Below are 23,012 nucleotides of genomic sequence, written 5' to 3' on the forward strand. Positions count from 1 at the left end.
TCTTGGGTCAGCTTTTTCCTAATCCGAGAGTGACTTTTTACTTTAGGAGGAAGTCTCATGTGGCCAAAAGATCCTGAAGAGCCTGAAGAGCCAGGTTCAAGCTCTGTTTGGCTGCTTTTTGGCTGTGTGATCTTAGGCAAGTCATTTAACCTCTCTGGGCCTGAATTTCCTCATCTGTTAAATGAGCATCCTAATCTCTGATTTGTCTGCCTCACAGGGATAGATTGTCATTTGCTCATTCACACATTCCTTCTTCACTCCTTCACTCTATTATTCGACAAATATTTGAATAGGCAGAGGTGAGGGAAGGGCACTCCAAGTGGAAGGACTACTGGAAACAAAGGTGTAGAAGTGGGAGGTGCCCCTTGCCATAGTTTGCTTAGCTAGGGGCCAGAGAGAAGCAGAAGGGACTGGAATCATTCGGGTGTGATAGGCATGGGTCCTTATTCAGGCCTTATGTGTGAGCCATGGAAGGAGCAGCTGAAGGTTTCTGTGTGGGGGGGGAGGTTGGTGGTGACAAATAGGAACGATGAAGGAAAGGCCGTGCTTCAGGGTGGCTCTTGCCTCACGCTGGCCTTCTGCTTCAGGCCTCATGTCCGTGGCTGATTTTTAGGTACTTTGGCCCCATCACCCCATGAGGTTGGTGACCAGTGGAATGCGCAAGATTGGTAGGGACTGGAGTTATCTGGCTCATTGGTCTGCCTGCTGGGGAGCTGTCTCGGGCCACATGGAAGGTCACTTAGGAAGGCATCACGTTGCCTTCAATACACATTTCTCAACGGCCTAAAAATGAGCAGCTTGGGGGCTTCTCCCACACCTGCCCGAGGAGATGGCGGTGTGTGGGGAAGGGCTGCTCACCTTTACCAAAGACACATTGTGTGCCAGGCATTTGCCGGGGCTTTACAGAGTCATCTGTTTGCACAGAGTTGGCTGAGGAAGGCTCACTCCCGTTTCACATGGGAGGGACCTAAAAGGAGGCTAAGAGAGAGGTGGGTGCCCCCGCCCTCGTGACTGAGTGGTACTCTGCTCAGCGTGCGGGGGGGGGGGGGTAGCAGCAGCACCACCTGGTCAGCTGGAGGTTTTGGTGAAAGCAGTTTGTGGGCTGGGAATTGCTGTGTGCATGGGCAGGGAGTCACAGTAGTACCACCTCCCAGTGAAATTATTCGAGATTTGCTTGGGTCCTTCCTGCTTGGGCTGATAGAAGGTTCCAGCCTTTGCTTTCTCCTCTCCTCCTTTCCTCCAGCCAGCCCCAGAGTCAGTGGCTCCACTCACCCCTTCTCCCTTTTAAGCCCACAAATCTGAAGGGCTGCTCTTTTTTTTTTTTTTAAGAAAATTAACCCTGTAGTACAACATTAACATCAAAGTGAGCTTTTTTTTTTTTTTTTTTTTTGCCATTTTGGTGAAAACAGTAATAAGTCACAGAATGTTAATGCTGGAAGGGACCATCTTCTCCTTATTTGAAATGTAGGAAAACAAGCCTGGGGAGACAGTTACACAGCTAATGGATGCAGAGCCAAGATTGGAACCCAGTGGGACCCTCCACTGCCCCACATCGCCCCTCTTAAGAGAGACTTCAAGTGCTTTGTCGCCTTTAGGGAGGAAGCATCCAGCTTAATAAATTTCATTACACCAGCCCCTTTATGTAACAGGGCTGTTTCCGGGTCCTGGCAGATGGTCCATAGTAACAGTGCTTTGCTGATTTGGTTGGAGCTGATCCTGTGAAATGAAAAATCCTGTGTAGCAGATGCTTTTCCCAGTCCCTGGCCATGGAAAAGTCGGAAGGCATGGTAGCTTTGGTTCCTTCCTGTCTCGGTGTGACTGGAGGTGAATACCACCAGAGTCTGCTTTTCCCAGGAGGTCACACTGGTGACTTCGAGTTTCTTGGCGTGTGGGGTGCTGGTAAAGGGTGTTTCTTCTGGTGCCTGAGGGACAGATGGGAGCAGGGAGCAGAGTGGGAGGGAAATGAGCAGATGTGGAAGAGAAGGAAGGACAGGCTGTCCCACCATGGATCTGGCCTGGCGGACCTTCACACTTAGGAGGCCATGCACTTCCAGACGAGCAACTTGAGTATAACTGCAGTGTTTGTCACACACATCAGCCTTGACCATGGACTTGGATCTCAAGTCTCCCCTAGCCCCTTCCATGGAAACTATTGGGTCTCCAGGTCTCCTGATTATCTTGCCTTTCCTGGTGGGTGCTTGATCAGAATGGGTTCTCCTCAGTGGCCTCGTCTGGTGATGCTCGTTACTGACACCGCTTGATGCAAGTGGCAAATCCCCAAGCCATTGTCTGTGAAGTGGGCGTCACTTCCAAGGACCTCTCCTGACCTTGTCCTGCTGCTCAGTTCTTGCCCTTGAAGGGTCCTCACATGTGTGGGTGGGAGGGTGCTTCCCTATTCTCGAGTGCAGCTCTGTTAGGACACCTGTCATGAAGAGCCTGGGAGAGTTTCCTGGCGGTGGGGTTGGAGGAAATTTGAGAGGCACCAGGCTGTGTTATGTCCAGGACATTCTCGCTGGTCGAGCATGTGCTGGCCTCCCAGGATAGGCTCGCTCCCCTCCTTGCTCCTGCCCCTGGTGAATTATATGTGCCTGCTGAAAGAGTAGGGCCAACCTTTGTCTCCCCTGTTTGAAGATGTTAATCTCTCATGAACGGAAAGCCAGTTTCTCTTTGGAGTCCAAGTAGTGTTTCTGAGGGGTTATGGTATCTCCTGGGGTTTCTGAGCTGGAGCCCTAGCTTCTTCCATAACAGCTTTAACACCGCGGTGAGCTTTGTGGGCTTCAAGTCCCAGTTTATGGTTTGTCTCTGGTCCTGCTCCTGCAGGCCCTCGGGGTGGTCTGCAGGGGGAGCTGTGTTCCCAAAGCCAGGGGCTGGGATTTCACTGGCCTGAAGTGTTCCTCTCTGCAGGCTGGCGTGCTTGGGAACTGCGGCTTTCCTCGGCAAACCAGCCTCTCAGGTCTCCTTCCCAGCTCCAGCCTCCAGCTTGGGCATTGTGAGTCAGCAGCAGCAGAAAACGCGGCCTCGCCAACAGCTGGGTGCAGCGCCTGGCCTTTTTTTCCCCTTCTTTTTTGGTAACTTCCTAGAGATGGAAGCTGCTGCTGACCTTTTGGAATGGACAATGACTGAAGATGGAGTCCAGGGCTAGGGTGGCAGCTCTAGGTAGGGAGAGGAGGAACCCCGAGGAGATGGGATAGGGATGTGTGTCTTTCTGTCCCCCAGCCCTTGGGCCTCCTAGGAAGTCATCCCAGGGAGAAAGGCAGGGAGGGACTGTGCGGGCCTCACCTGTCTCTCTTCTTCTCTGCCAAGGAGCCCAGAAAGCTTTAGCTGATGCAGGTAGCAGTGGGAGCTATGAGAGATTGACTGGTACTTCTCTCAGAAACTGTGAACAGGATGGAGTAGAAGTCAGGGTGGCCTGGGTTCTAGTCTTGCTTTGCTTCTAACTCGGTATTTACCCTTGGGTAAGTCACTTTCCTTACTGGGCCTCACATTTCCCAGCCAGAAGTGGATGGATGGTTGAGTTAGAGTGCTCTGAGGTCCCTTCCTGGTGTGAGTGAGTCTGTCACAAATGTAAAGAATTTTGAGCCTTGTTCCCATGACCATCTTGAACATCTGAAACTTGTAGCTACTTCTCCAGATGAACAGTGCTCACGGCATGAGGACATAGGTGTGACTCCTACCCTCTTAGAACTTACAGGCTGTCTTCTTTCCTCGCCCCACGAGGCAGTACAGAGTCTGCTGGGAAGCAGGAAAGTGGGATTCTGGTTCTGGTTCCGCCAAAACACATTGTGTGTCCTTGGGCAAATCACTCCTCTCCTTCAGCCTCCTTTTCATTTTCTGTAAAGTCAAGGGATTAGACTTGCTTCTTGGCTTTACCTCCCCACCCCCCCCTTCCCCTGCCCCCACCTCCACTTGAGCCTCCTACCAGCTCTTCTGCAGGGTGTGATTCTTAGCTGCAGAAGCCCTGGGGTATAGTTTCCTTTCTCGCTGGGAGGGAGAGAAGCAAGATTATTTTTTTAATTACGCAGCTAAGATTAGGCAGCAATCTGCATTTTAAAATGTTATTAATAAGAGTCTAAAAGTGTGTGAAGAAACTCTGGAGTTTGAATGTGACATGAGCTGGGAAACATCTGCAGAGCCTCCAGCCTCCCCCAGAGAGTTTTGTCCCGGAGGAGCAGGGAACCCAGGCATCCAGCCAGAGCAGCCCCCTGAGAGCAGGGCCTCACGGCCCAGCCTCTCCTGACGGTTCTTTGCAATCTGGCTTTAGACAAAAGAATGATGGTCTTGATACTACTAACATCTCTGTTGGAGTTTAGAGAGTCTTTTCATGTTTGTCTCCCTTACTTTTCATCACAGTCGAGAGGAGTTAGAGCAAGTTTCATTGCCCCCTCAGTTGGCTGAGTTCTCTTAAAGATTCTTCCTTTAAGCAAGGTAGTGTGTAACAGAGGAAAAGCCCCAGATGGGAAGTTGGGAGCTGGGTGCTGGTCCTGGTCCTCCACTGCCCTCCCTAACTCTGCCTTGTCCCCTTTCCCTACTGTATGTTCTCTATAGCACTTAGAGTCATTTGCCAGGGCATATGTTTTTTATGGTTTTTGATCAATTGCCTGTTTGCCCCCCCCTGCTCCCAACCCCGCTTGAATATAAGCTCCACGAAGGAAGAGAGTTCTGTAGCCCCTAGTACCTGGGACAGCACCCGGCATATAGAAAGTGGGCAATAATGTTGTGTTGAATATTGTGAATACCTGGCTCTGCTTATAAGTAGTCAAGTTATTTTCTTCAGTTTTGTCTTCTCTTTGGGGGAGTTGGATGGGATGGTGTCTGATGTCCTTGGTGGCATACAAAAATCTATGGTAAGAGCGATGCCTAGACCTCTTTTTTTCCAATGAACATCGAGCACTTGCTCTGGGCCAGGCCCTGTGCTAGGTGCTGGGAGGAATACAGAGAGAATAAGAAAGGATCATTGCTCTTCACCTCATAGTGGGTGTGATGGTTAACTTTATGTGTCACCTTGACTGGGCCATGAGGTGCCCAGATATTTGGTAAACATTATTTTGAGTATTTCTGTGAGGGTGTTTTTGGGTGAGATGAACATTTATATCATGGACTGAGTACAGTTGGCCCTCCCTAATATGAGGGGGCCTCTTCCAATCAATTGAAGGCAGATCCTTCCCCGAGTAAGGGAATTCTCCTGCCTAATGGCCTTCTGGGACATTAGCTCTTCCTGCTTGACAGCCTTTGAGCTGAGACATTGGCTCTGCAGATTTTGGACTTGCCAGCTTCCATAATCATGTGAGCCAATTCCTTATACATCTCTCTCTCTATATCCTCTTAGTTCTGTTTCTCTGGAGAATGTTGACTAATACAGAGGGTGACATAAGACCTCTCATCAAATAATCTTGCATTTGGTGGCATAGAATAGTTGTTGGAACAGAGGTACCAGCCTCATGCCAGTGGCCCCTAAAGGAAGGGATGTTGGAACAGGAGGATGATGGGGTGCTTTAGGGAGGCAATGGCATTCGAGCCGGGCCCCGAAGGGGGAGGAGTTCTGTAGGTAGAAGGAGCAAAGCCCACCAGCATATGGGTCGGCCAGCATTGCGGGCTGGAGCCCAGCATGACCCTAAAGCCTGGGGAGGGCGGGGAGTGAGGTATGCCCTTGACAAAGGAGCAGCCGTCCAGCATGGAGAGAACAGAGGGACTGTGTGGAAGGCCAAGGAGCTACTTAAACATGGACCCAGTTTGGGAGAAGAAGCCGTCCCTCCCTGCTCTTGTGTGGGAAGCCCCAGCCCTGCGTGGTATAGAAAGTCCTGTAACTGGTCTGGGGCCTCCTCAGGGTGCAGTCGGACTTGACTTCTATTACCAGTGCTCCCGATTTGACAGCTAATAGAGTCAGTGATGAAAAAATGGAGCAGCTGCGTAGAATGCCTGGCGTGTTGTGGGATTCTGATCTTTGCCATGTAGGCCAAGGATGAAGCTCACTCAGTCACTCAGCAGCCAGGCTCTTTGTGTCCCTGTGACTCTGAACAACCTCCAGAAGTCCTTGGGAATGTTCCCCTGGGAAGAGGCATTGTGACCCAGTGAAAAGCAGTATGTCCTCGGCAGGGCACTGACTGGGGGCCCCAGCGCCTGGTGCCAGGCTGCCGGATTCCGTCCAAGCTCTGCCACTGACAGCAGCAGGAGCCCGAGCTGGAGACCTAACCTCTCCTGTGCTTTAATTTCCCCACCTGTAATTTGAGGATTATAATAATGCCTACTCATGAGGTGTTTCTGTGGACTAAATGGGACAATCCAGGGAGAGTTTAGCATAAAAGAAGTGCCTCCAGAATATTAGCTACTGTTACTAATATCATTGTAGCTTTGCAGCATACGAGCTGTGTGATCTTGAGCAAGTCATTCAACTTCTGTGATCTCTTTCTTTATCTGTAAGAGGGGGTTCACACCAATCATTCAGGGCTGATTAAAATAGATAACTTAATGGCAGTGCCTAAAGTAGAGTTTTATCCAGAGTCAGCTGTCCGTAGAAGTCTCCCCTATCCCTTACATTTTGTTCATTCTCGCTCCTTTTCAGTTGGTCAGCCCGTGTTTGGAAATTTTATTCCTGCATTAACTTCAAAAATTCCATACCTTTTTATTGGAGATATTGGCCATGATACAACTTTGGAGACTAAGGAAATTTTACGAAGAAATAACGGGATATACAGTCAATCCTGATCTTCATTTAAATTGTTAACTGTATGAGTGGTCCTTTTTTTTTTTTAAAGGATTTTATTTATTTATTTGAGAGAGAGAGCGAGAGAGCACAAGCAGGCTCCCTGCTGAGCAGGGAGCCCAACATGGGGCTCAATCCCAGGACCCTGGAATCATGACCTGAGCTGAAGGCAGACGCTCAACTGACTGAGCCTCCCAGGCACCCCATGAGTGGTCTTGGATATTAAAGTTGATGTTTTATTTTAGAACACTGGTCAGACTAAATCTTCCAAGGATGCCAGTAAATTTGGATGGTACACCACTCATTTTGACAGTGAAGGTTTTTAGACATCATCATTGAAGTGTAGATCAGGAATGTCTCAGAGACCATCTAACCCAGTCCTCTTATTTTATGGTTGAGAAGAGTAGACCCCTGGAGGAGAACGGACCTGCTCGAGATCACATAGCCTGAAAGAAACCAGGAGTAGAATCCAGATCTTCTGAGTCTTAGGTTAAAGCTTGTTCTCGCTCCCCCACTGCTCTCTTCTCTTTCCCTAGCTTCCATTTGTTGGTCCTCTGTTGTGCCAGATACAATGCTCAAATCTTATAAAAATCCAAAATTCCAAGATGGAGCCTTCAGTGCACTTCCACTTCTTTCGTTGTCCATAGAGACATTGACCCTAAGACATTGGTAGGTGGGCGTTGGCTGAGAAGATCTGACAAATTGGTAGACACTGTGAGTGGACACTGGAAATCCTTGATAAGGCTGTGGAGGTGAGCCGGGAGAATGGGAGTATTAGTAGCTAACATTTACTATGTTGCATACTTTCTGCAAAAGTGTCCTTACAATAACCCTACAAGTAGATGTTATTATTCCTGTTTTATAAATGTTGAGTAATTTGCTCAAGATTATGGAACCAATGAATGATAAAATTCAGTAGTTAATTTCATTTGTTTATTCTGGCAACAAATATTCATTGAGTACTAGCTTTGTGCTGGGCATTATTCTAGGGTGCAGGGATGAACAAAACCAGACAATCCCTGAAGTCATAGAACTCGCTCTCTGGAGGGGAGGCAGACACCTAATGAGTGTGCAAACTGAGAGAAGCGCCCCAAGATGAGGAACGTGGTTCTCCACGATTGTTGCACAGAGGAACCTGGTCTGGACCGAGGGCTCACAGAGTTGAAGAGGCAGTAGGAGTTGACTAGGTGAAGGGGGCTGGGGTCGTGGAGACAGCCAGGGACAGAGGGGAGTGGCGTAGCCACCCTGTGGAAGAGAGGCAGGGCACACTCATGCACACTGACAGCCTGGTGTGACTGCTTCCGCCCCCTGTGCCCTGAGCTCTCTCCCTTCCCGCTCTTGCACTCCTCCTTCCGTGGGAAGATTAAGCTGGGGGATGCCAGTTCATTCTGCATTTGACCAGTCCTTGGTTGTTGTCATCCACCTGTCCATGTGGCAAAACAAAGGATGAGTTACAGAAATCAGGTTCTTAGGCTTCACGGACTTAGAATTAATAACCTGAGAGTAACTGGTGTTTGTCAGCAGATGAAGTATAAATGTCACAAACTGCTAGCTAGAGAGGGGCTCACTTGTTACTTGCGTGTGCTCTAGGAGGCTTCCTAGCCTGGGATATGCTAGGGGACAGACTGAGGGGCTATATGGCCTTTTCTCTGCCTTGACCAGGGGTGTGCTTTTTATAACATCTACCTCTGTTTGCTGACTCCCTCTGATACCTTCAATGACACTCTGTTCCCTTTTGGGACATTCTCTTAAGAAAGTGTGAATGTTCTTTATATTACACTCCATCTTCCTCTCACCTTCAGGACCCCTTTCCCTGGAACGGGGTAGAAATTCCCTTTCCCTGAAGAGCTTAGTTAGACATTGCTGGAGTGACTTCTTACCTGCCTTTACCCCCATTCCAGACAGCCCTCCAATGGATGCTGAAGGAAGCTGGCCCCTTGAACATTCACCAGCCCCCCCGCCTCCTGACCTCCTCTGCCCCTGGCCAGGACTTTGCATGGAATTATCTTTCTCCTCGCTTACTTCCTCTTTTTTTTTTTTTAAATAAAAGATTGTATTTATTTACTTGAGAGAGAGAGCAAGAGAGAGCATGCAGGTGGGTGGGGGAGGTGAGGGGCAGAAGGAGCGGCGGGGAGCAGACTCCTTGCCGAGCAGGGAGCTCATGGGGCTCAATCCCAGGACCCAGGATCGGGACCTGAGCCGAAGGCAGACACTTAACCGACTGAGCCACCCAGGTGCTCCACTTCCTCTTTATTTATATTTGACTATTTGATAAGATGTTTGCAAAAGGCCTCAGAAGAGTTAAATCATGTAGTAATGAAATAATACTTCATGATTCCCATTGACGGGGACCGCAGATCTGGCTATTTCTTTTAAGGGCACCACCGCCTTCCCACCAACCTTGAAATCCTGAAATCTCAGAGTGGTGTTCATCTCCTCCTGTTCCCTTTCTCTGACATCTGATGGGGTGCCAAGCCTTGCAAATTCTTAACTTGTTTTCCCCCTGGGACTTCAACCTTAGGTTCAGCCCCAATCCGTCTTAGGCTTGTGTAATTGTAGTGACTTTCTTCTTTCCCTTTCGCTTACTACTGCTGTGCCTTTGGATAAGTGCCTAGTGCCTTGTGCGTCAAATGGGGCTGGGAAGAGTGATACACGGGATACCATATAGAGAATGCTTAGACCAGTACATAGTACACAGTAGGAGCAACACAAGTGTTAGCTACGAATATTCGTGTTACTGGTCCCTCCACCTTTGCCAGATGTTCCATTCCCAAACACTCCTCTGACCAGGCCCCACCCCTGCTCCCTGTCTGCAGTCTCCCCATGGTCTAGGTAGCAGCATTTCCTAAAGTGAGCATGTGAGATGAATTGCCAGGGTGTGGGAAGAACAAAGTATGATTTCTTTTATGTATTTTTATTTCATTCTTTTAAATTTTCTCCTTTGAGTATATTTTACACCGTATATTTTTAAATAAGGATATATTTATAATTGATATATGTATATAATGTAAGTGTATATTTTAATAAATAGATGAACGTATATGTACACGTGTATACAGGTGTATATGTGTGTATACATATATACGGTATGTCAAAAAATATTTTACTAACAGGGGAGTACAAGCCAGCAAGTTTGGACTGGTCTGGAAGGTGGGATCCAGACCCTGAGCCTGGCATTTCCCTGTGGTGACCCCAGCCCGCAGTCCTGACTCTCCTTGCAGTCCCTCTTCCTCGTGACCCTCACTCTCTCTCCACCTGCCCCACCTTGTGCCATTTGGTTCTGTCATTGTTCGTCCCCTCTCCCCACTCCTAGAATATTCTCCCTCATTCTCTCATTTTCTTTTCCTGTCTAGAAGTTCACTTTCAATGTCACTTGTTCCATCAAGCCTGCCAGGACAATTCTGGCCTGAAATCCTCCACGTTCTTTAGGCATTCTTTGTCAGTGCTACTTACTTGGCCCCTGTTGTGTTCTGTGTTGTGTTGGGATCTTTTGCCGCCTATACTTAACGTCTTGGCTCCATAGTGATTTTATGTCAATTTGCACATGGGCATGCCTTGAAATGATATTTTATTTGCTGACTTTATTTTGTGCTGTTGGTCCTTTTTCTCATTTATCTGAAGACACATACCTATACTTTTTGGATGACATTAAGGTATGTATCTTTTGTCACAGTAATATATAATTCTTGACTATAAGGAAAAAATTCATCTGTTATATTCGTGCTCTGAATCTCCTTGGATTTGAAAGCATCCTTCTGCTTGAGACATATTTTTGTCTACAGTGCATTAGTGAACATTTTTTGTATGTGGATTCATTGTTTTCTTTTTACTCCAGGTGTGTGGATTCATTGTTTTCTTTTTACTCCAGGTGACCTAAAATCATCATCCTTGTGTTAAATGTCTTTATTTCAGCACTTATAGTCCTGAGTTGTGCAAGGCATCCTGGGAAGAGCGGGTACGCAGAACCTACCCACTTGATCTGAACTTTCCCCCTCCTCAGACACTGTAAGAATTGACAGCAGCTGGGCAGTCAGTGGAGCTACCAATGGTCTTGGAGTCAGAAAACACAGGTTTTAATCTTGATTCTACCACCTACTGATTGTTTGGTCTTGACCAAGTCATTTAACCTCATCTGTGGAATAAGTTTAGTAATCTCTACTATGTAGAACTATTTTGAGGATTAATTGAGATAGTGGCTCGGAATGTGCTGGGCACCTAGGAAGTGGTCATTAAGTGTCTGTTTAAAAGGAAAAATAAGAATCTCCTTTGTCTTCTGTGAGCCTTCTGATGCAGGGTCTATTCTGGGGAGAAACAGATAGCTTCAGAGAATGCACCTACCCGACTGAGCAAACTTGAGCTGGAGAGTGAAGGCTGGACATCCAGTCAGCCTGGTTTTTGGGCTTGTCTCTAATAGAATGTCTGTGGCCTCCTCAGGGAATATGCGAATTAATTAGTTAATCTCTGTAAAGTGCTTTGAAGGTGCAAAGTGCTATGTAAGTAGCATGGTTGGATTGCTGTTGGAGATGCAATAATGGCGGCACCGTATCCTGGCAGTCTTGCTTGCTTTGGGCATCAATAATCAATAGGAGAGAAGATTCTAAGATGTCTTACTTGATAAGGAAGGATTCATTGTGGGATTTGTGATAACATAGTTCTTTGATAGTCTTGCAGATAGCAACTTGCCAGTTCTTTCCAGCAGAAGAATGTAGGGTAAGTTAAGAAGTAACAGTCTCATCCTCTAGCTTCTTCGGACTCTCCTTTCTAGGGTAGTCTGGTTATATATCCTACCGAGCTCGAGTAGAGGGACAATTTGCTGGTTTTGGATGCTTTGTGGGTCCTGGGCACATGGACTTTTTTGTGGGTCCTACAGAAGTGAGGGAAGAGTGTTGAGTGTTGAGTGTTGCTTATCATTGATGCAGACCCTGTGTGAATAACCAACACAGAGTGGTACCATGGGCTTGAAGAAGGAGATGTGGCTTAGCTGTGTGACCCTGGGCTGGTCACTTCCCTGAACCTTAACTTTTCACCTGTTAAATGGGAACATAGTAGTTGATGAGTATAGTAATAAAGGTGGCCCACAGGAGGGTGCGTTTGATCCTTTCTGTGAGGGATTCAGGGGTCAGAAAAGGTTTCACAGAGCTGGTGGTACGTGAGCTGGACTCTACAGGTAGAGCCGTAGTTTATCAAACGACTAATGTAAGGAAGGGGCATCCACGGCAACAGGAACAACACATGTGAGGCCACGAAATAGCACATCTGAGTGGACCCACTCCCAGTTCCTGTCGCATACTTGATACCCCACGGGCTACACAGACTTTCTTCCCTCTATGAGGAAGCTCAGAACTTCTTGTGGACTCCTTGGTATTTCCGTGGTGTCTGTGAGCAGATTGATTCTCTGAACTGCATCCCTTCAGTATGCCGACATTTCCCCCATGAGTCTGTGGTTGTATTGTAGCTGACGCTGCAAACCGTATGTTGAATATGGGGCCAGATGAAGCTTTGATACTAAACACAGTAGTATCATAGTAGTAGGTTTGTCTAGTGTTTAATATGCATTGCTTGGTGTTTTGTCTCTTAAGCGAAGTTTTTCTTTGTTAAAATAAACATGTATAAAGAATTTATACAGCGCACATGGTTATGCATATTTATTGCAGAGAATCTGTTAATAATCTATGCCTCATCGGATTTTGCATTTCTGTTGAAATAACAAATGTGGCACTTGGTACAACTGAACGAGTTTGGTGAATTTTTTCTTATCTGGGAGAAGAAAGGCATTTCTCTTTTTTCAAACTCCCATTTTCTTCAATCATCTTCTGCACTGGCCAGCTTCCCAGGTGGTGCGTCTGGGGGACTGAGGCTTTCCTGGCTGTAAATGATTTTGTCTTTTTTCCCTTCTCTCACTCCCTTCCTTCCAGCTCACATAGACACTTGCCTTGGGACTATGAGAATTGCTTCTTTGGGTAAGAGCATAGAGTCTGAAGGTCCTCTTACGTGGAGAGAAAACACATGAAACTGGCCATTAATTGTGCTAGGAGGAAGGTGCTAAGAGATTGTGGCATGGGGCAAGGCAGGAGCCTCGGGGACTTCAAGGTGGCTGACGGCCTGAGAACAGACGTCTGGGCAAAGCTCAAGGAGGGGTGGGGAGGCCATAAGGTGTGGTCAGAGAGTTCCCTGTCACCTTGTCCCTGTCTGTTAAAATACAGGCGCACAGGCTTTGGAATCTGCCTCCGCTGGAATCCAGCTCTGGCGCTCACTGTTGTTTGATCTTGGTCACGCCATTTCTCCCCTCCGAACCTCAGGCCCCATGTCTGTGAAAGTGTGAATGGTTGTGCTCTCCCTACGGGAAGAAAGGATGGCTCCTGTTACGTGGTAGCTGATACTAAAATAAATGTTCACACTTCCTCTTATAATTCATTGCCTGCCCATGAGAGCAGAGCTGTGGAATGTAACCTTAATTCAACTAATGTTTGTTTTTAGAAACTGGCAAGGTGTTTACCTGGGGCCGAGCAGACTATGGTCAACTAGGGAGGAAATTGGAGTCTCGTGAAGACTGGAAACTACAAAATCAGGATCCATCACACCCCTGCTCAGGACCTCCGAAGAGCATGCCTTCCTTTCTGCCTTGCTTAACAGGAGCAGTTGAGGTAGGAAGTGACTTTCCATAGAAGTGATGCATCTCTTTTCCTTGTCTTGCTTTGAAGCGTTGACTGCGGGCCTACTGTGTGCTCCTAGTGGAGAACATTGTGGTGGGTCCATGCAGGACTCTGAAGGGGTCCTTGCCTCAAGTTGCTTGGGGTTCAATATGGTAGAAAAGGAAGATACCCGGATAACTGTACTGCAAGGCAGACTGGGTGTAGCTCCTTTAGAGAGTTTGCAAGTACGCCGGGTCTGCTTCAAAGAGTGAGAGATGGATTCAGGCTCTGGGGATTGGGTTAGGCCGGTGTCATGGAGGACATGGCTTTGAGCTGTGCCTTGGAGGATGGGATGGACTTGAGCAAGCAGCTGTAAGAGAGAAGAGGACTTTCAGGTAGGCACAATAGCTGGAACAGGGTTACGGGGGTAGGAAAGTGAAGAAAGTGTTTGGGGATCCATGGTAGTTCAGTTTGGCTAGAGCATGGGGTGTCTGTGGGGGCGAATATGAGGTAGTATCAGAAAGACAGGTTGGAACCTGATCAAGGGGGCCTTTATACTGAGCTAAGTATTCTGCACTTCTGTTTGTATTTCCCAGCGTGGAAAATATTGTAGTTCAGTTCCTTATTCAAGCCCCTTTAATTCCCTGAAATGTCTTGAATTTCTACATTTAAGGCAGGAGTCTTAATTTCTCCAGGGTGTGTGTTTCTGTTACTAAATTTTACTTTACTGCTGTCCTTAAAAAAAAGAAAAGGCAAGGTTTTTTTGAGAAGAATGAGGAAGGCCACATAGGAAATGTGCCTCTGAACCCAAGTTGGCTTAATGAAGGAATTCAGTCTTCATTCAGAGTCTGTCAGAAAAATTAATAAGCTAGCGAGACTTCTGTAATTAGCATCAGACTAATTACAACCCTCTTCATACCTAGAGGGCTTCCCTTCCCCTGGGGCCTGCCTGGCCTTCTCCTTCCGGGTATGTAGGACGGTTCTCAATTTCTGCTTCACATCCCAGACCTGCTCCTCCTGGGCCTTTCCTTAGTGCTGGGGTTTAAGTCTGTCTGTCTTTCTCGCTCTCTCTTTATTTAATTGAAAAGACACTCATTAAACAAAACCACAAAGGCAATTTAGACATGGTAATAATAATGATGATGATAATAATAATAATAATAATAATAATAATAATAATACCATCTCTAATCTTAACCACCCTCACAACTGCATTCCTTTTTTCATATACACATGTACCTCCTTTACAAATTTGTAGTGATAGCATTGATGATGTTTTGTATTCAGTCTTCATTTATTTGATCACAAATGCTTTGCTTTATTTCTTCTCTAAGGTCATTTCAAATGAGCCATATAACATATGAGTCAAAGGTTCTGGGATTTTCCAAACCGTTCTTTGAATGTTGGACATTTATCTCATTTCTCTTTTTTGTCACTATGGTGGACTCTGCAGTGAATATCCTTTTGAACTGTTTCTTTAAGATACAGTCTTGGGGATGAAATTGCAGGGGCAAAGGCCATGAACATCTTTATGACTTTGGCTGTATTTCTCTAGATTCTGTTTGAAAGGAGTTGACTCCCCCAGCAGCGAATGAGGGAATGCACTATTTTAGCTCATATTGTCTGCTTAGCCAGGGAAGGTGCTGAGAGCTTGGTACCGAGTGCTTTAGACCCTTTGCTCTTCTTTGTCTTTCTCAGAACATTTAAGACTTTGTGGTTCGGTAGAATAGCAGAGGCCCAGAGGCTTCATGGATTTTTCAGTCTCTGGTTTCATTGGCAGGATGAGGACCATAATGCCTACCGCATTATGTAGTCAATGAGGACTACACATCGGGTTCTTGGCATGCGGCAGGCACTCAGGAACTGTTGGGCCCTTTCTCGTCTTTGCCTTTTAACACCATGTGGTGACCATCATGTGTATAGTACTGTGACAGATATGGCCAGTGCACACATATAGCCTAAGAGGCTGACATTGAGGTGACTTGTTTAGCTTCTTGGTGGGGCTATCTGAGGAGTTGGCTTGAGCCCTGAGCCTTGGGGCAGCTTCATATTAGTGTTCCCTCCATCTCTGCTCCAATCTCTGGGGTGCTGGTGTGTGTGCTTGCCAGTCTCCCTGCAGGTTCAGACCTCAGGCTGTCTCCTTTTGGTAAATTTGGTCTGGGAGTTACCCCGCTGTCGATGTTCAGGTCTGACCTGTCAGGCATCTATTTTCCTGAGGCCCAGAGCCAGGCCAGTGGGCAGCTCTAAGCTGCTAGGAGTGGATTCGCCTTGGAAAAGATAAAAAGCCCTACTAAACTAGGTGTTGCCCTGGGAGGGGCTTGGCCAGGGGGGTCCAGGGACACCTGGGGAGCAGGAACAGCCTTCAACTAAGCTAATGATTCCTGACCTTCAAGGAATTGAGTGTGGCCCATGGCTGACCAGTTGCCTTCTTATATGTCCAAGGGATAAGCAGAGTGAGGAACAAGATGTCTGGGATCCAGAGTGACAGCCACACAGAAGGGAGAAGCACAGGTGGTATAACCATCCCCTTTTGTGAACAAAAGAAAGCAAATAAACACACCGTGACTTGGCGGTATATCATACTAAAAACTTGACGTGTGTTATTTCATCTTCACAATAAAACTGGGTGCAAGTGTTATAATCACTGCTTTTATGAGTAAGGAGACTCAGGCTCAGGATGGGTGAGTCACTGGCCCCAGATCACACAGTAGGCAAACAGTGGGGCTGGGACTTGAACTTGAAGTATTTGAAGCTCACATACTTTTCCTTATAGATGAAGTAAAGTTGCATCTGTCCTTTTGCATATGTATCCTCACTTGGATAAAAGTTCTGGGAGTTTGGGCTGCAGAGTCTCTGATCTCCTGAGAGTCTCAATTCTTTCTTCTGAGCCATGTCTCATTACCAGCCTGAGAAAGACTTTGAGACTGTAGCCCTGGCAGGCCTTTCTTTAATATTCTTACTGCTGTGAAGACCGTGTGTTTCATGTTCTATCAGCTTGGCCTTAGATACTCGGCCCCTCTAGCCACTCTTGGGAAATTCCAGGGGTAGCAGAGTAATGGGGATTAATCCCCCCATGTACATATCTGGACAGAGTGTGTGTGAACCACAACTTCCCTGGCCCCAGGTGAGGATGCCACTTGCATAATTCCCCTGGAACCTTGGCTCTAAACTCTGCCCAAAGGTGGAAGCATGCATTTCACAGTGGGGCAGAAGTGCTTGTGCTCACTTAGTGGGTATGTTGGGGCTCCCCAGGATTCTGGAGCAGCTAGGGCGGGGCACCCAGTATGTGCATGGGACCATCAGAAGACCAGCTCGACCGAAGGCAAACAGCTTCTGAGGGGATGAGGATTGGGAGTGGAGACCTGGCTTCTAGCTTTGCTTCTGCCTGGATTGAGTGAATTTGGGCAAGCCCCTTTTCCTCCTGTACCCTTAGTTCCCCCAGATGTAGGTGGGGGATGTTAGACCAGGTGTTTCTTGATGTTTCTTACAGGTCTAAGAGACCCTTCCATATCTGATTCTTATTTTATGGAAATGATCACTACCTAAAGTTATAATGATTCCTGGCCCTGGAGTCCCTCAGGGTCATAGTCAGGATCACTTGACCCCTAGCTGCTGGCTCAACTATGGTAGACCTGGGCATTTTAACTAATCCAGAGGTTCCAGGCTTCAGTACCACTCGAGCCTTGCTCTGCCTCTTTGCCTTGGCTCTGTTCTCTGCCCTTGTTCCTTGTCCCCAAGGGCCTTCTGTTCCAGTTTAGGTCATTGGGATTTAGTGTGATGCTGCTGCCTGGTCCCCCCAGGACTTGCAGTTCAGCTTTGATTGCTGTCCCGGTGGCTGTGACCTTATTGTCAGGGGCAGGCTGACCTCCGTGACAGTACTTCCTGGGTTCCCCACCTGCCGCCCCTTCTGTGGGCTCTGTGTGTGCTCTTCCACCTTTCCTGCTTTCCTGAGTTTACCTCCTCCTTGGCTTTGGGATCTTGCCTATTCCGTAGTCAACCCAGTAAATATTGGTTGACACCTGACACGTGCCTTATTGACCACACAGTGGGGGTGGAGTGTGTGTGTGGATACAAAGGTAAAGAATTCATGTCTGGTCCTCAAAGAATTCCAGGTTTGTAGATAAATCCTTACTGGACAGAGTGAACGTGCTACGAGAGGTGTGTATGAAAGGCCAAGGGAACAGGGAAGATAGAGTGATTTATGCTGAAGACACCCATGCATGAACAGAAATGTTTGAACTGGGTTCTTAAAAACGAGGAGGAGTGTGGCAAAGGGAGAAGGACATTCCAGCAGAGGGGACAACATGAACGGAAGCTGTGAGTCTAGATCTGCTCTAGCTCCTGGGCCGCTCAGGATGCCTGCCCGTTCCAGGGGGCCAGCCTCGTTTTGCCGTCTCGCTGCCTGTCCGGCCTGTCCCGTCCCTGCCATCCATCCTTCTGATAGGATTACTGTCTGAAGGAAAATAACTTCCATGTCCCTTATCTCATTTGTGCCCAGCATGATGCTGTGAAATAGGCCAGACTGGGAATGATTATCCTCCTTTTACAGTTGAGGAAACTGAGGCCCAGAGAGGCTAGCTAGGAATTAGGAGAAGGCCCAAGACAAACAGGCTGATTCCCAGGGTTTCTGAGGGCCTTGCTCTGGGCTCCCTCTGCAGCCATGGGCCTGAGTCATGTTCCTGGTTTAAAGTCTTCCCACGTTTGGTTGAGGAGCGCCGAATCCCAGTCAGGGAGCTCAGTGCACATATGCACGCGTGTGCACACACACACACAAACATGCAGCCCTTGGAGCAGGAGCAGGAAACGTGGAATAAACAAGAGTTGAACAAAGGATTGGGTACTTGTTAAGCCCCAAAGCCATCAACCCTGACTTTGCTGCAGGACTGAAAGTGTTTGTTAGAGGACCTACCTGTGCACTGGGTCTGGGTGAGATCTGTCAGAATGAGTGGGAAAGAAGCTATTTTTAGTCTGCAGAGTCACTCACTCGGCTGTGCTAGCTGAGGTTTGAGCCAGTCCCCTACGCTTTCCACAGGGTTATTTCAGAAGGAGAAATACCACTCGAATGCTGTGTAAAACCCATTAACGAACCTGGAAGTTTCCAGGGCGTCTTTGTGCTGCAGCTCCCTCGGAAGGCTGCCCTTCCTGAATGACCTTCCTCCTTTTCTATATTTAATGCATTTCTAATTTTAAGTTTGTGTCAACACTGTGGGACTTCAGTGCCCTAAATAACACAGAAATCCACCACCAGCAACCAGCTGAGTCCGGAGGTCTCTGACAGAATTGAACACAACCCGAAAAAGCATCCCCAAGTAGCTCTCTGGTAAGTAATCTCTAGCGTCATTGCTGTTCTTAGAGGAGCATGCGGTCTCTGAGCCCGTGCAGCTCCCCGCGGCCCAGACCTTCCAGGTGCAGCAGGCTTTAGAGGCCTCCCCAAATAGGGGAGCAGTGTTCACGCAAAGACGGTTTCGTTGGGAGGAGAGAATAGCCGGCGCATCTGCGGCGCATCTGCGTGCAGCTGCTGACCTGACAGGAGGAGGCAGCACACAAACGCGGACTGGATTTGTCCATGAGAACACTCAGAAGAGAGAAGCGAGCCCCCCATCAGGGCCGTCTTGTTTGAAAGGGATGGTGAAAGATAGGACACAGCAAGCACTTCTTTACTATCTGCTGTTCTCGTATTTATTTATATTTACCAGCTCTTCGCACGAAAATACTGGATCCGGGAGCGCAAGGGCCTTGTCTCTCTCCTTCAAAGCTGTGTTCCCAGGGCCTAGAATAGCTCCCAGCACCTCGTGGGTGCTCAGTGGATGTTTGCTGACTGAATAAATGAAAACAGAATGAAAGAAAGGGTTTCAGAGTTGCAGGACCCTCTTCAGGGCCTCTGCACTCGCCCTCTACGGTCTGCGCTTCCCAGGCCCCGGGCCAGGGCAGGAAGAGGCATTTGCATGTTTTCAGGCATTTGGGCCTCATGTGTCCTGCGGGGCCAGAGAACAGAGTGTCTGACCCCGTAATATACTCGAACAACCCAGAAGTTTCTTACAGAATCTGTTGAGGATGAGGCTTATCGTCCTTTAGGGCTTCACAATTTACCACGTGCTGCCACGCATGTGCATCTTCGGTTGTCCATCTTTCATCCAGCAGATGCTTACGTATGCCTGTCTGTCCGGGCACTACATCAGGCGAATGGGGGAAGCAGGGAAGGGTGGAAGAGTTCCCATCCTAGGAGCTTGTAGGCTAGTGGCAGGGCTAAGATCAGTTCATTACAGGACAAGCTGAATGTGACAAAGGCTGTAAGAGAGAGTCTGACAATGATCCCATTCCCTCCTCCTGTCCTTGGGGACCTTTTCTTTCTTGCATTTTCAGCCCCTCTGGTTCTGTTGGATCCTGCAGGGTTGGGGTGGGGGGTGGTTGGGGTGGGAGGTGGTGACTGGAAAGGCTTCCTAAATTGGAAGCTTTGACATTAAATTATTTCTCGAGGGAGCTAATGCAAAATAACAGGGGAATCTTGGCAAGAACTTGCATTAGGAAGAAAGCAGAGAAGAGCAGCCAGTTAGAGACTGTGTATCGACAAGAGAGGGAGAAAGCAAGCCAGGAACTGCAGTGTTCTCAGAATCGAAGGAAATTTCAACAAGGAGGTCAGGGAGGTCGGAGGCTGAGAAAAGACGGCTGGGAGGTTGTGATGACACCTCTGAGAGGCTCGAGCTGGGACATAGGGAAGGAGGGGATGGTGAGAAATGCAGGCTGCAGGTGTGAACAACCCTGCCAGAGATTCAGTGGCCAAAGGAGGATGAGAGAACAAGTTCAGCAGCTGGGAGGAGAGCTCGATTCGAGTTAGTTTTGTGAGCATGGGGAAACTGGAGTGCGTGAGAAAGCCCAAGGAAAGGATGAGCGATAGAGTGAGTGAGAGAGCGAGCGAGTGAGCGAGCCCGAGCTGTGAGCAAAGATGCAGGAGGCAGGGGGCATAGCTGGAGCAAGGCCCCCCGGGGAGATGAGAGACACTTGGAATCTCTATGAACGGATGAGTTCTAAAAAGATGCAAGTACACTTTCTCTTAGCACAGCAGTTAGGAAAAAAAGGGACATGTGAAGATGGAATTTTTGAGGTGGAGAAGAGAAATGCTTTCACTGAAGTGTGTGTATCTTTTGTCGTTGTGTTATATCTTAGTTTTATTTATTTATTCAATAAATGTTTACTGCATCCCAGTGTGGGCCGTGCACAGTGCAAGGTGCCAAGAATTCACAGAACAAAGACAAAGTTGCTGCCCAGTAGCTGTCACACGGTATTTATTAATGCTACAATAATTATTAATATGTCCATCTCTAAATCAAGCATTGAGTTCTTTGAGCACAGACACTGTCTTATTTATCTATGTGTAATGAGGGCCCAGCTTAGTCCACAGCAAGGAATTGGTGCGAGTGTGCCGAGAGCCCCTGATGGGTGGCTTCAGTCATCCTGGTTAGATTGAAAGCCAGATTGTCTGCTGGCGGGATGAGGTTAATGAGGGGAGGTCTCCGGGCAGGGATGAGTTGGCTTTACTCTGTAGTGAATCCATCCAGCACAGTCTGACAACTGCCTGCAAATGGCAGAAGAAAGACCCCATTATTGGCTCTGACCCCTGAGTGGTGGGCAGGGCAGTGGTGGCTGCCCTCGTTCTAGGGGCGAAGGAGCAGGGATTCTGAGAGAAAGCTGTCGCCAGCTCCAGATTCTGCAGCACATGGTGACATGGTGCCGGGGCTGGAACCCAGCGCTCAGCGCCCTCATTCTCACTGCCAGCCGTCTACACCAACAGCTTCCTCTCGGGACAGTTTTCACGCCAGTGTGGCCCTGGGCTCTGGCTTTGGCTCTGGTTCTCACTAGGTGGTAGTTGGGCCTGATGGAGACCCGGTGGCCCTCTCCAGACTCGAAGTCTGGGTCAGTGTCTTTTGAGCACAGCAGGAAGAAGAGGATAGCCTCAGCAAGGACTGGGACAGTGAGGCTAACCCATGACTGTGGGAAACCATAGTGCTTGCTGGAGGGGGAGGTCTGAGGGGCAGTCTCGAATGTGGAGTGAGCCCTGGGTTGGAATTTCTGCTCTGTCACCCACAATCCATGTGACGTTGGGTCAGTCAGACCTCTCCAAAGTGGGAGTAATAATATCTGCTTTATCTTGCCCACAGGGTTACTGAAGTATGCGAATAAGATAGAGAAGGGTCTTTGTAAACTCTCAAGTGCTGTACAAATGTTACTGGGTTCACAGCATATCAGGCGCTCTGTGCTTCGGAAACAGGTTTTGTGATAAGTATGGGTCAGAGCTACTCTTCTGTCTTAATCACTTGAGATCTTAGGAGCTACACAGAACTGTCCTGGATCTTGTGATAAACACTTCCTAGAATCAGAACCGGTGAGCATAACGGAGGCCAGATGCTTGGTAATCCACGGCCGGCCTCTGTGCAGTGCCACAGAGCGTGGATTCCTGTCGAGGTTAGCCATCAGTGTTGACAGCAAGGATGCTTCTGGCTTGCTTTCTCCCAGCTGCAGAGGAAATTCATCAGCACTGATTTAAAGTCCCAGTGACCTCACGTGTCGCCACCGTGCTCTGCAGCATGACAACTGTCCCAGGCTGCACCCACGGTCACCCTGGAGCAGACCAGCTGTCTTTTGTTGCATTTGACCTTGAAAAGGGGCTGTCCCAGGGTGGAAGTAAACCATGCAGAGGTTTAGAGTGAAAACAGAAGCCAGTTTGATGGGAGAAGTGTGAGCTCTGTGAGGGGCGGTTGTCTGGGGGACTAAGACTGCCTCCATCTCTGCCACCGTCCCTCTAGCTCGGACCCCCATTATCTACCACCTAATTTCAGTGGCCGTCTCTCAAGTGAGAACCCCTTGTCTCTAGTTTGGCCTCATTCCAGCTGCCCCCACCCAGCTGCCGGAAGGATGTATTAAAATATAAATCTGATTTTATGATGCCCTTACTTTTTTTTTTTAAGACTTTTAGAAAATACAGAAAAAAAAATTCATTCCCACAATAAACATTTATTGGAAACCTATTGTATAGAAGAGACTTAGCTAAGCCTTTAGGATATAGAGGAGGATAAGACCCAGCCTCTGCCCTCAAGGGGAAGGAGAAACATAGTCCGTAATCCCCACAGCCAGGGTGCAAAGAATGGAGTTACTGGAGCATAAATTCCAGGGTTGCTGTCGGCCTTGTTCACTACTGTATCCCCGTCACCCTGATTGGTGGCTGGCACATAGTAGGTGCTCAGCAAATAATTGTTACAGGGATGAATGTGTGCCCTTACTTTTCAATGGCTTCCCATCCGGGATGAAGTGCAAAATCTCCAACTTGACATAAGAAGCTCTTCTTGATCCTGCCCCTGTCAGAATACCTAGCCTCACCTTCTGCCTGTCTCTCCCTTGCATTCTGCACTTCATCTATACTGAGCCAACAGCATTATCATGTTGTTTGATACATCTGAGTCTTTGCACAGGCTGGTTCTTCTGCGTCCGTTTGCCCTTGGCTGCTTGGACAATTGTTACTTATCTGCCAGTGGATAACAAGGATGATGTCTTACGTTCATCTCAGTATTTCTGCCATCCAGCCTGACAAACCTGCTTCTTTTTTCTTTCTAGATTGAGTTTTTCTTTGCTTAGTGTCATTCCCTACTTTCCTTGGCTCTGTTGAGCTGCTGTCCCTGAAGCTCTTT

General features: G+C 48.0%; 1 protein-coding gene across 9 annotated transcripts in view; it reads left to right on the forward strand.

Annotated features, from left to right (window-relative positions):
• SERGEF (secretion regulating guanine nucleotide exchange factor) overlaps positions 1–23,012 on the forward strand; it is a 216,905-nt gene that overhangs the window by 35,104 nt on the left and 158,789 nt on the right. For all 9 annotated transcript variants that reach the window (XR_014138650.1, XM_081798489.1, XM_081798490.1 and 6 more), the window contains one exon: positions 13,178–13,344. Coding sequence is in view for 8 of the 9 variants with exons in the window: in XM_081798489.1 (XP_081654615.1) it covers positions 13,178–13,344 (167 nt within the window). In the remaining variant the exon portion in view is untranslated. The remainder of the gene's footprint in view (positions 1–13,177; positions 13,345–23,012) is intronic.

Source organism: Leptonychotes weddellii, chromosome 11 (genome assembly GCF_054177405.1).
Source record: "Leptonychotes weddellii isolate Sample4059 chromosome 11, ASM5417740v2, whole genome shotgun sequence".
Classification (NCBI taxonomy): domain Eukaryota; kingdom Metazoa; phylum Chordata; class Mammalia; order Carnivora; family Phocidae; genus Leptonychotes; species Leptonychotes weddellii.